Source organism: Camelus bactrianus, chromosome 4, assembly GCF_048773025.1.
Source record: "Camelus bactrianus isolate YW-2024 breed Bactrian camel chromosome 4, ASM4877302v1, whole genome shotgun sequence".
In the NCBI taxonomy this organism is placed as follows: Eukaryota; Metazoa; Chordata; class Mammalia; order Artiodactyla; family Camelidae; genus Camelus; species Camelus bactrianus.
Window position 1 is genome coordinate 89885422 of NC_133542.1, and position 13757 is coordinate 89899178.

General features: G+C 41.7%; 1 protein-coding gene across 4 annotated transcripts in view; it reads left to right on the forward strand.

The window, feature by feature from the left end:
* The window catches only part of FRMD3 (FERM domain containing 3), a 296579-nt gene that overhangs the window by 221704 nt on the left and 61118 nt on the right, over window positions 1-13757 (forward strand). For all 4 annotated transcript variants that reach the window (XM_074363128.1, XM_074363129.1, XM_010967414.3 and 1 more), the window contains 4 exons: window positions 7640-7727; window positions 9264-9352; window positions 12334-12397; window positions 13595-13683. In XM_074363128.1, the coding sequence (XP_074219229.1) occupies window positions 7640-7727; window positions 9264-9352; window positions 12334-12397; window positions 13595-13683 (330 nt within the window). The remainder of the gene's footprint in view (window positions 1-7639; window positions 7728-9263; window positions 9353-12333; window positions 12398-13594; window positions 13684-13757) is intronic.

A 13757-nucleotide genomic window follows, 5' to 3' on the forward strand; every position in this document is an offset into this window, starting at 1 on the left:
GCTATGAAAATGCCCCTCTACCTGTGCTTCTGATGGTTAGATCACAGCAGCTCCCTTAGGAAGTGTTTTTGCCCAGCTTTGAGAAGAGTGTTTATTGTGTAAAAGGAAGAGGGGAAATGTCAGATTCTTACAACTCTCACCTTTCTTGAAATGTGCTTTCCCTCTGTCATCCTTTCTCCCCTCTCCCTGTATCCTTTCCCTTCTCAAGTCTCTCATTCCAAAACCCTAGAATCTCTCCCTCCTTCCCTCCCTCTCCTCCCCCTCCCTCTGGTAGATTATCAAATCAATTTCCATTCTCTGTTGTTACTTGGTATAATACCTCTCTTAGGAATGGCAAGATGGAATGATTTAGCACCAAATACTCCTCCTGTAAAAACTAAATCCTTGTATTACGTGGCTTAGAATCAGGGAGATTTCTAGAAAGGGTTGGGCCAGGCACAGATGATGTGTGCACCCAATCCATCAGTGTTCTTTATACAGATGAAATCTGGCAAAAGTGATTTGAAGGGAGAAAGAGGAATGTTACAGAAGTGCAACATGGCACAAAGAAGAGAAGGATAGTATTGAAAGCTGGACTCACTCATTACTTAATATGCTCTCTGATCACCCCCAACAGGTGAATTAAGTTATGCGTGGAGTCAAAGGTGTTGAAACTTTTGATGAGACTATAAGTGTATTTATCCATCCATCTATCCACATATCCATCCATGATCCATCCATCCATGCATCTGTCCATCCATTTATGCAGCAAATATTTGCTGAAGAGTAACTCTGTGTCAGGACCTGGGGAAGCACTGGTCCTGGTCATCATCTGCACACCCTATGACCTCATGGTTTGAAAGACTCTATTTAAAAAACAATATTCACGAAGCAACAGTTAATTTACTTCCTACTTGTTATTGCTCATCCACGGCTACAACTACCATCCAGAGCCTTTGAATATCAAGAGGTCACTAGTCCAAAGCAAAGACACTCAATACTCAGTTATGACACTTGAGGGACCCATGGAGTCCAAAGCAGAGGTTATAAAATGACAGTCCTTGGACTACGCACTCACCCAGATGTATGTTGTTTGGCCAAATAATAGTTTAGAAAAATGGAATCAGTTGCCATAAAGTTCCAGCTTTACGTGCAACTGGGGGACTTGGTAACACAAGGCCCTGACACCTACATGCAGCCCTAAGCAGCAGTGCCCTTTAGAAGAATCATTTGTTCTCTGAGCCACCACCATCCTGCTCAGCCAATTCATCTTCTTCCACTGGACTGTTTGCGACTGCCTTCTTTTACCAATAAGGAGATCGAGACCTGAGAAATTAACTTGTTCAAGGCTACTCAGTTATGAAGCAATAGAACATGACCTGAAAGCTGAGTTTTCCTGTAAAGTACTCTGATACCTTTCTAAGTGGCTGCTCTTCCATATATCTTTCCCCTGCCTGGCCCCAGAGCATCACCACTGCCTCCCTCATAGCAGGGCAGTTACTCAGATTTGTAGTATCCTGTCTAATGCTCTGCATAGATAAGCTCCCTAATGGTCCCCAAGGAGTTTAAAAGAGATAATGTCCCTAAGTAAAGAATTAGAAATGACAGACTTGACTGATTGGGACCCTAGAGACTCCAGCTACAGAGTTGCACTTTCCTACCACCATTGGGCCTCAGGTCTTCACTGAGTGAAGACGGGCAGTTGGCCAAAGTCAGGCAGGGCGGGGTGCTGAGTGAAACCCTCCTGAGGCACTGCAGACCTTCGGCCGGGGCAGGGCATCCTTGCCAATGGCAGGACAAACGGCCACAGGGAGGAAAACGATCATCTGAGGTGCAGAGAGCCATGGGTGGAACTGAAGAGCGAAGGAGTTTTCCTGCAGCTCAAAAAGTTGGCAGTCGAGGCCCAGAGCATGGAGCGCTCTCCAGAGTCTTATGGATGCTAAGATCCCCAGCCCTGCTGAAGTGCAAGTTCTGAGAGCATTCTCAAGCATTTGAAGCCAGTGGTAAACAAAATCTAAAGTTAGCAAAAGCTAACCTAACTCAAATTGAGAATTCTGCTTTGTGGTAGAAGACCATTCTACCCATGAGTTTATTTTATTTTATTGACAGTTTCTAAAATTGAAGTATAGTCAGTTTACAATGTGTCAGTTTCTGGTGTACAGCATAATATTTCAGTCATACATGTACATATGTTTTCATATTCTTTTTTGTTATAGATTACTACAAGATGTTGAATATAGTTCCCTGTGCTATATAGTGGAAACTTGTTTATTTTATATATAGTAGTTAATATTTGCAAATCTTGAACTCCCAATTTATCCCTTCCCACCCCCTTTCCCCCGGTAACCATTTGTTTGTTTACTACATCTGTGAGTCTGTTTCTGTTTTGTAGATAAGTTCATTAGTGTCTTTTTTCAGATTCTACATATGAGTGATATATGGTATTTTTCTCTGTCTTGCTTACTTCACTTAGAATGACATTCTCCAGGGACATCCATTTTGCTGCAAATGGCATTATGTTGTCATTTTTTATGGCTGAGTAGTATTCCATTGTATAAATATACCACAGCTTCTTTATCCAGTCATCTGTTGATGGACATTCAGGTTGTTTCCATGTCTTGACTATTGTAAATAGTGCTGCTATGAGCATTGGGGTGCATGTAGCATTTCAAATTAGAGTTCCCTCTGGATACATGCCCAGGAGTGGGATTGCTGGATCATATAGTAAGTCTGTTTTTAGCTTTTTGAGGAATCTTATGAGTTTAAGTCTGGAGTTCACGGACCCAAATGAATCAGGTGGAGCCAAATCCATCCCCTTCCCTGCCCAACTTTGCTCCAAGCAGCCCAGGTCATTCCCATTAAGATCCACACCTCATTCCACAATTAATGTCCGCTGAGCATTTGCATTCATTCTGGGGATGCTGTATGTTTGTGTACTCTGTGTCATGGTATGCTAAAGGAGGATCAATCAGAGAGAGAGTGTTCCTCTTGGCAAAAAAACATATTCAAGACAGGCAGAGGGGAATATGTAGCTAAATACATTACCTGACCTCACCTAATTTATTAGAAGAGCGTATCTTTAGAGAATTATTAGCTTTTGAAAAAGAATTTAACTAAACACTGGTCTTTACCTCTAAATGTCTCATTAGAGACACTATTCATCTTAGCAGAACAGTTCCTGGTGCAAGATTTAAAGGATAGAAAATCATTATTTTCCATTACCAGACTTTTTGCCAGAAACAAATGTCCAATAAGATTTGAAGGTAAAAGAAATTTCTATTTAATTGACCTTAGTGTCTTCCTGTAAACATGACCATTAAATGGGTTCTTCCTCAGTTGAGTCAGGGGGACTCAGAGTTTCTAAGTGCTTTCAGGGTCTCCACCTTTTCTCCGTTGGTTTTGAGCCCTTTTCCTTCTTTGAACCTTCACAGGTAGCTTTTTTCAGTATATGTCTTTTTGGATTAAGTCTTTTAAGTGTTTCATTGGAGATCCACAGGCAAACCCAAAGCAGATGATACCAACTTGAGGACTTTTGTTTTAAAGAGGGGCCTTTGCTCTGCTGTAAATATCTTGACTTGCTTCCTGACATTACCACCCACGTCATATTTCTGATTTCAGTCACGTGCAGGACTGGCAAGGGAACAAATGCTATTCTGAGGGTGAGGAGAGGGCATGCTCTGTGCCAGACACTAGTCTAATGGCTTTACAACTATTAACTGCTCACTCTGTATACCAAATCTTGGGGGTAGGTACTATTTTTAATCTTCATTTTATGGATTCAGAGAGACACAGCTTCAGTTGTTTCTATGCCTGTATTCAGTTCCTGGATCAGGGTTCAGCAGACCTTTTCTGTCCTAGGGCATTTAGTAAGTATTTTAGGTTTGTAGAACGTATGGTCTCTGTTGCAACCACTCAGTTTGCCATTACAGCGTGACAGCATCCACAGACAGTACCCAGCTAAATGGGTGTGTCTTTGTGTCAGTGAAACTTTATTTATGGAGACTGAAATTTGAATGTCATGTAAGTTTCACGGGGGCATAAAATATTACTCTTTGATTGTTTCAAACAATTTAACAATTTAAAAATGGGGTTGGGGGAACATTCCTAGCTCCAGGACTATACAAAACCAGGCGATGGTCCAGATGTAGCCTGCAGACTCTAGTCTGGGCATCTCTGACCTAGATTAAAATGGAGACATCACTGCTGTCTAATCAAATCTAAATATCTGTCATCTGGGAAGGACTGCCTCATCACTGATAAGATGAAGTATTTAGAATTTGAAAAATACTTTCTGTAAGAACCAACAGAAACCACGTCATTTGGAAATGCTTGACCTGGTAACCAGGAGAGCAGGCAGGTAGATGGCTGTTGACTGTAAGATGTTGGTAGTGATGGTGTCACAGGCCTCGCGAAGCACTTTGGAACCAGTCTGCCTTGGATTTGCACTCACTCCTCCACTTAATAGCTGAGTAACCTTGAGCAAGTTACTTTTCCTCTTTCAGTGTCAGAATCCTCATTTCTAAAATGAGCATAAGAATTCCTCCTTGAATATTAAGTGAAAAACGTGTATTTCTTGGCAGTGTAAACAACTGCATATTACTCAGAACTGGAGAGTTTAGTATGTGTATCTATTACATTTCTGGCCTATTCTGTTTAGTTCAGTGGTGCTTGTAGGCTGCATAATATTTCACCCCGTAATGCTTTTATTAAAAAGGTATGAATTGTTTCTCTTTTAATCTTTGTAAATGTATAATATGCAAAAAAGTATATGCAATATATGTATAAAGAATAGTTGGGAAAGCTCCCATGACCCCCAACCCTGCTTATAAATTAGAACATTACCAGAAGCTCTCAAGTCTCCGAATGTGTCCTTCTGAGACCTCCCTCCCTCCCTCCCTCCTCTACACTATTCTGAATTTTAGGTTGTTTATTCTCCTGTTTTGCTTTTATAAATGTACTTCATACATCGGTTAGTAATGTTTTGGTTTTTTCCTATTTTTGACTTTCACATGCATGGAATCATACTCTATTCTTGTATCTCACTTTTTCCCCACCAGCATTGTGTTTTGGAGGTTCCTCACACTGACACGTATAGCCACAGGTCTTCATTTTTGCTTCTGTGTAATTAATTTTCTGTCATATGAACACATCGGGTTTTATGTATCCATTCTCCTGTTGATGGGCAATGAGGTGGTTTCTGGGGTTTTTGCTATGACAAAGTTACTATGGCTTCTTGAATACTCTCATGGGGGTGTATGCAAAATTGTCCCTAGTGTAGAAACAAAGCTAGGTGTGGAAACCAGGTACAAACCTGGGCCATGGAGTTTGCACAACTTCACCTCTTCTGGGAAATGGTGGCTGGTTTGCTGAAGGGGTCGCTCCACACACACCAGCAATATATGAGGTTCCCTGTGCTTTCCAGCCTTTTTATTTTTTTTTCTTTTCCTTTTTTCTTAAGCTCTTCAAAACTGAGGTATAACACAAATTCAGAAAAACAAACAAAACATAAATGTCAGGCTCAATGAATTATTACATTACCGGATCAAAGAGAATTGGTGACACCGCAGAAGCCCCTATTATGCCTCTTCCCAATATTTACCTCTCCTTCCTCCCCTAAGATACATCTCTGACTTTAAATACTTCAGTCTTGCTCATTTAAAAAAGCCGTATGAAGGGGAGGGTATATATAGTCAGTGGTAGAGTGCGTGCTTAGCATGCACGAGGTCCTGGGTTCAATCCCCAGCATCTCCATTTAAAAAATAAATAAATAATAGCCATATAAATGGAATTCATTCAGTGTGTATTCATTTATATCTGACTTGTTTTGTTCAGTTTTATTTTGGAGATGGTCACCCATCTTGCTGTGTGTAGCTTGAATTCATTTATTTGATGCATAGTTTATTCGTGTATTTTATGTATAGATTGAATTCACTTATCTCATGTGCAGGATTCCATTGTATATCCAATCTACTGCTGGTAGACGTTTGCTTAGGTTCCTAGTTTTTGCTATTACAAATGGCACTACTATGAAAATTCTGTACGTTTCTTAGTACAACATGGACTAGTCCCTGTTGTGTATATATAACTATGAATGGAATGGCTATATTATAGGGTAAACATGTTTAACTCTAGGAGATAATGTCATGTTTCTAGATGATTATACCAAATTGCTCTTCCACCAGCAGGATGAGAGTTGCTTTTGCTGCACATTCTCAGGAGGGCTTGATATTGGTTGTTTTTTTTGTTTTTGTTTTTTTTAATTTTAGCTGTCAGATGGATGTGTAAATGATTTCTTAAGTTTTATATTTTGCTGATCGTAAGGAGGTTAAGCACATTTTCATGTGGTTGTTGGCTGTTTGGAGGCTTATTTTGTGCAATGCCTATTCAGGTGTTTTGCCATTTTTTTCTTCTGAGTTATCTTTTAAAAATATTTATTGTTGTTTATTGATTTTTAGGAGGTTTTATTTTATTTTTTAATTCTACATGGGAGTCCTTTTGATTGTGCAGGTTGCCAAAATCTTTTCCCGTATAGGGGCTTGTCTTCACACCTGAGCGATACCTCCTGATAAACAGAAGTCTCTGGGTTTAATGGTGTGTCCTCTGGAGCTGCGTAGGCTGCACCCTGCTGCCACCTGGGGCTGAGTGTTTGCAGTTAGAAATGATCAGAGTGAACATTCAGGGTGAAGAGAAGATCTTATTTTGGGGACGGGGGAAGTAATTAAGTATTTATTTATTTATATGGAGGTGCTGCGGATTGAACCCAGGACCTCGTGCATGATAAGCACACGCTCTACCTCTGAGTTATATCCTCCCTCCCAAAGAGAAGATCTTGAAAGGCCTTACTGAGAAGGTAGAGGGGATACTGTTTTGATTTAGAGGCATAACGACTCTTAGCTGTCTTGAGAGAGTGTGGAGTTAAGGTTGCAACATACTTTTACATTATGAGAATCAGTGTGAATTCCTGTTGTTAGGATTACGTATTTATCCTTGGAGAGTGGCTCAGATTCTCTAAGATACATGTGGGATATTAATGTTAGTCAAGGCAGAGTCTGAAATGCTGCACCATCCTGGTTTGGAAGTTAGCCCCACGGGGCTTCACAGCCACTTGTGTTTGGAGCCCCCTTCCTCCCCCGGGGCCAAGACCTTGTTTACCACCCTGGAGGACACTGCTCGGACTAGACGTGGCTGAGATTTCCTTTCAAAACCCAGGGCTTTCCAATGGAAGGGCTGACAGCTCTTCTTACCCAGATGGCTCTGTTTAGACTTGTTGACGGGGTAACAGGATTGCCCACTTTCTACCCTGAGCAAGAAGAAATGCCATTTACCCTGGATAATCTTTTAGAATAAGTAGGAAAGAACAGATGCTGAATTTTAGTTCTTACTAAGATTGAATTTGCAAGGGCCGACTTATTGGTAATTGAATAACCTTGATGAACTGTCCAGGTCTCTGGAGTCTTCAGGATACATGTGGGTTTATTATGGGACAATTAGCCAGGCAACACGGGCTCAGATTTCTTAACAAAGGTCTCCTCATGGGGAGGAATAATGACCAGTCTTACTGATTACTGTTTATGTAGGGCTTTCTGTCATTGTATGAAAGGACTCCATGTTTCTATTATTTTTCACATTAACTCCCTAAACTTTTCTTGTGTGATTTTAGAGGCCAGAGCCCACCGGTCGCTGAATTTAATTTGCTCCTGAAAGCTCAAACTTTGGAAACCTATGGGGTGGATCCCCACCCGTGCAAGGTAACTGCCCCTCACTGCAGGTTGACATATAATGATTGTTTTGCCCGAAAGAAAGCTAATTGGAGTGCAGGCTTGGCAGACCCTTTATAGGATGTTTCCATAGCCTGACCCATCGCCTCTAATCAGAAAGGACAACAATGGGCTGCAGTCACAGGCCTGGGGAGTTGATTTTCTCTACTTGAGTCTTCTAATTGCTTACTAATTCATTCATGGTTTTACCTATGAGAAGTTATAAGATCCTAACAGATTTATTTTCAAAGGCCATTGCCAGCAAGAATGCAGTCTTAAAAAATGGGAAAATGGAAGAAAAAAAAAAGAAAGATTTAAAGTTATATTTTGACATTAGGAGTATGTATTTTTCTTTTCTCCTTTACTCACATTATTTGACAGTATTTCTCTCAGGCAGGAAACCCAGACCACGTATATCAGAGTCACCTGGGTCCCACCCCAGAGCCACTGAATCGGAGTCACAGGGGGTGCAGCTGGGGAATCTGCCTTTTAAGAAAGCCCCCAAAACGATGCTCAAGCACATATTTTCCAAAAGTGTTTTATGAAAACAGTGTTCTTTCCATATCCTAAACTAAGTACACATCAACCAGACACTGACCTGAATCCCAAACTAAGTGCTTATATCCACCAGGCTCTTAACGGTACGTTTTTCAGTCGTAGTGGAAGACTTCTTTACCCAGATGGAAGCAGCTCATAGTATCTGGTGAAGTCCTAGTGCTAGAGCTCTCAGGCCCGGCTGCTCGTTAGCAGGGCCTGGGGAGCCGCACAAAGGCCTGCTGCCCAGGTCCGTCAGGCTCTGTCAGGGTGCAGACCGGGCTCTGGAGGCGATCCCATTGTGCAGCCCAGGCAGAGAACCGGTGGGGTCTGTTTTCTTGCTCTGCCCACACAATTATTTTATAATATTTCCCAGACGTCTCTTCCTGGTAATGGTGTAAATCAGATGATTCCATTTAGTGAATTTGATTTTATCCACAAATTTGAGCCCGTCTGCCTGTTTTATTTATTGCTTGGAGACTGACTTGATTTTTGTTGTTATCCTGTTGTTCCTTTGCCTTCACTTACCAGTGCTTAGTTTTCCTGGTCAAAGCTGGAATCACAACAGACTTTTCTAAACATATCTTTACATTTAAGTTGCCTGAAAGCCTGTGTGCGATTGAGGGCAGTGAAATTAGATGCTCCGGGCTTTGGTTTCAGTGCTAATGAAAACCAAGAACAATTTGCCCACATTGTAGGGCGGATCTGAGAACTCAGGCAGCCCCGGAAGACACTTGGAAGGAGACTAGTGGTTTGGGGCTAATCTGGGGAGGCAGAAGCTGGCTTCCTCAAAAGGGAAAATGACACATTGCTGGACCTCACTTAAATTTTAGAAGTACTATCCTTGGTAGTCTTCACCTCAGAAACTTAGCTTATTGCTACAATCATTGTAATTAACCTGAAATTAACCCCGGGTGAGGATGAACAAGCATGTCGTTTATCCTTTATTTTACATTCCTTAATCCAAATATGTTTTTGTTTCTGTGTTTTCAGGATTCAACAGGCACAACAACATTTTTAGGATTCACTGCTGCAGGTTTTGTGGTATTCCAGGGGAATAAGAGAATCCATTTGATAAAATGGTGAGTGCTTCTTTGGAAAAAAAAAAATGTAATCTTATTTTTCCTTAATCTTGTTTTTCTTTCCCAGCCTTTGACTTTTTGTTTAGAAATGTCAGGTAGAATGCCTGGGACCCATTTCTCTGCCTTGGGGCTTCTTGTAAGGAGATTATTCATCTATAAATCTAGGTTGTCCTAGACCTCAGGAGCCCTGAGTGTGTCCCAGGCTTAGGGTCACTGCATTCGAAGAGAAGGTGTCCAGTGTTTCCTCACCAGTAGCTTGTTTGGCCAGAGGGGTGACCATGGGGAAGGGGGTCAGGGCAGGGTAAAAGACATCCCTCTCTCCCACACCCTTCTTTCCATTCTCTTCTGTTGAATCCTCGCTGCAGACTCCCCCTTTGTAATCCAGTGTATCAGCGAAGATGCTTTTGGCTCAAAGGAACAGGAATGTCTTCTCACAATGGCTTATAAACAGGAGGACTGATTATCTTAAATAGCAGAAGTTCCAGACACCAGGCAGTCCCACAGCCATTTAACTTAACTGCTTGACAACGCTGTGAAGGACTTGGGTCTCTCAGTTCTCCTCTCTGCCATCCCAGGTGGCAGCTTTTATCTCCAGGCTCCTGACCATATGGTGGCCACACGTGCAGCTCTGGCCACCACATCTTCACACAGCATCACCCAAGCCCAAAGGGGAGCAGTCCCTTCCATGTGTCTCCTATTAAAACAAGGATAGCTTTTTCAGAAGCCCTGCAGAAGACTTCCTGTGTGTCTCATTGGGCAGGATTGGGTCATATGTGCCTACTTAAACCAGTCCTTCCAAGATGAATGAAAACTCCATGACTAGGTTGGTCAAATCAAGATCCATCCTCTAGGGGCTGGGAAGAGCATCACCTGCATGAACATTTGATCTGGGGGAAGACTAAAGTCTAGGTTGTGTCAGTAAGGACACAGGTTCCCACTATGTCCAATGGAAGAACAAAGTAGTTTTGGTAAAGAGTAAAGAAGGCTGAACATTTTATGTGATTGGAATATTGTTAAGGGCGTAGTCTTGTTCATGGCCTCAGCTTGATTTGGTTCCCTCTCTGAGGGTCCCTGACAGATGTGTCACCCACTGTCTCCCTGGGTGGTGGGCTCTCTCTTCTGACTGGAGCTCTTGGGTCTGAAGCTCTTGCTGGGCCAGTGGGCATCCACCCTCAGTCATGGGTTGGAAACGCTCTCTTGCACTGACCTGAACCTCAGCTGTATGGTCCTGTTAACTGCAGGATTTCTTCTAGCTCCTCTTTACTAAGCTCCCCGCTCATCACTTCTCGGCACTCTCCTCTTAGCACTGCCTTCCCTTCAAACCTTCTCTGCTAGATTAGCATCAGCTAATGTCCACTTTGCTTCCTGAACCTTCTGCTCTTTTTCATTGTCAGCCTTCCCTTTCTAAGAACCCCAATTTGTCTAAATATCTTCCCTGTCCACTCTATCATTGCCTTTTCCTCATGGCATGCTTTCACTTCCCATCTGTGCCTGCTTATTCTTGTCCTCCCCAGTTAGCATTCTCAGACTCTCATCTGCCTCTGGTAAATCACTTAACTGAGTCTCAATGTACTCATCCATAAAATGGGGATTAACCATATCCGACTGCTTTATAGGGAAGAAAGGAGATGGGGGAGAAGCAAGAGAAACAGTTTGATTTGTAAACTATGGGGTTTTATAAATGTATAGCATGGTGGTGTTACCAATTTTCTTCTTTCTATTTTCAGTACCTGTAAAGAAGCTCCAATGTTAGCCAGCCTTCAGTCTATTCCAGAATAAGTTCCCTAGGGATTTCTGCAGACTTTGGGGAGCATGTGTAAAGGGAAGACATCCCCCATACTACCCTAGGATTACAAGAGGCGTGGGGGTCCTAAAGGGTGTTTCTAAATTGCTTGAACTCTAGAGTAGTTGGGTTAGAACCCGACGTGTCTCACGTGCAGATTAAGTACAAAGCTCCCTCCTTGGGGCTTTAGTTTCTTCCTGGGTGCACTGAAGAATTGAGATGGACCATCCCAGACTGTGTGTTTCTGGGTTCTGCAATTTGGTGTTTCTGGTGGGGGGGCTGGTGTCATCCCTATCCCTTCCCACCTCTGCTCAAGCACATGTTTGTAACAGTCACCTACGTGTTACTAAAAATAAACTTTCTTCCGTGTTAAACCTAGTTTTGTTTTGTTTTGTTTTTAACATCCATGGAGCTTTGTCACTCTTGCAAATTCTCTCCTTAGCTTTATAGGACCTCACTTTTCCCCCAGGAAGAGCTTAGGGGCACACATCACTATCCTAGGAATTAGATCAAAGGAATAAAAATAGAATTCCTTCCTCTTTTTACATGTCTCTTCTCACCAATAAGGTGACCTCAGGTCTCCATTTCAGGCAGGTTTTAACTCAACTTCTCCTTAAAATGAAGCCTCAAGTCTTTGGGCGACAGTTCATCAAGTTGTCCTTACAATTCTGAGCACTTCAGTATCTAATACAATTATTCATTTATAAGCAGGGAGAGCAGAAATGAAAATTTTGCAGTGTGGTATGTGTTTCTGGGAGATGGATGTGAAAGGATGAGGGAGATGGATACTGGAAATCTGTATCTTTTCATTAACTGAATATGAAATAACTACGTTCCTCCTACCTCGCAGTGTGGGCTTGGCCAGTCAGTATTGTTTTGGTCGTTAATGTCCCTGAAACTCCTAGAGCTCCTTGGAAGAAAGGTACAGCTTAACAAAAAACAAACAAACAAACAAAAAAAGACGAATAAATAATTCTGAGCTGCCTACAGATCCTCTCTTGGGAAGAAAATCGCTGTATAATTCACTTGGGGGCTTTTCGCTGCTCATTGGGCCTTCAGCGATGAGAAGATAATACCTTGTTTCACTGCAGTCTGCTTGGCACTTGTGAGTCAGCCGGATTCCTATGGGAGAGCCAGGTACCTTGCTTAGCTGCCACTTGTTTTTTATTTCTCACCCAAAAAGACTTTCTTTTCTTAGGCCGGATGTCTGCAAATTGAAGTTTGAAGGGAAGACATTTTATGTGATTGGCACACAGAAGGAGGTAGGACACTGCTTGTCCGGCTCTCTGTGGTTGCGTGTGCATGTCTAAGTACGTGCAGGTGTGTATGTGGGTGAGAAAGACTCGAGCATGAAATGTGCCTTTGGTGCTGTAGCCCCCAAAAGGCCACAGTGTTAAAGTCTGTGATGACCCTGGAAGTTTAGACTTAAACAAATGAACACTGGGTTTGCACATTTAAAATAACTTCAGTGAGCAGTGCTGAACATAAACTCCTGTGTAAAAATTAGACTGGGATAGACTTGAGAAATAGAAAATGGAATGCCCCTCTACGTCTGTAATTTGCCAGAATACAGAACTAGGAAACAAATGCAGAATACTTAAAAATAGATGTCAGCCAGTACTGGTTGGTTTTATAAAGAACATCTCTAAGTCCCAGGAATCTTAGAATCCAGGAGTCACCAGATAAAGGGTGACTTCATCAGGGAATGCGCTTTGGGCGAGGCCATTACTGCAACTTTGAGCCTCAGAGCTCTGTCTGGAAGTTTCTGGATTTTCTTGACCCTACTTTTCGGTTTAAGCACTGGATGTTCAAGAATAGCAAATAAGTTTTTAAACTAATCCAAGCCAGACTATGAGGTAGGCAATGGCAGGGGTGTTGAGAAGGATTGTGAAGCTATTTTTTTTTTTTGTAATCAGAAACAGAGCCTGGAACTAACTACTGTATAAAAAATAAACAACGAGGTCCTACTGTAAATCACAGGGAACTGTATTCAATACCTTGCAGTTGCCCATAATGAAAAAGAATCTGAAAAGGAATAATATCCATATATATATATGACTGAATCACTGTGCTGTACACCAGAAATTAACACAACATTGTAAACTGACTATACTTCAATTAAAAAAAAGTTAGTGAGAAAAGCAAATAGCAGAACAGTGTAAAACCTGAGCCTGTTTATGTAAAAATAAAGCAGTACATATGTTTAAAAAAGAAAGAAAGAAAGAAAAAAGAAACAGGTCCTGGTTAAGTTAGTAATGTCTGCTATGACTAACAGCAGAGGGTGAGGGCTGGGGGAATACCACTTCAGCAACACTTTTAAGTAGATACTAATGCGTAAGTTACTTCAAATCTGTTTGGTAGGCGGCGGGATGCAAATAGGTAAATTCTTGAAGGAAAAACATAAAAAATAAACAGTATTTAACACGCCCTTTCTTGTTTTGTTATTTTTTTTTTATTAGAAAAAAGCCATGTTGGCATTCCATACTTCAACACCAGCTGCCTGCAAACATCTTTGGAAGTGTGGGGTGGAGAACCAGGCCTTTTATAAGTAAGTAGCTCTTAATCTAATCATAGGTTTTAAAAGCACCCGTGGAACCCTTTACGTTCTGCAAACAGCTGTAT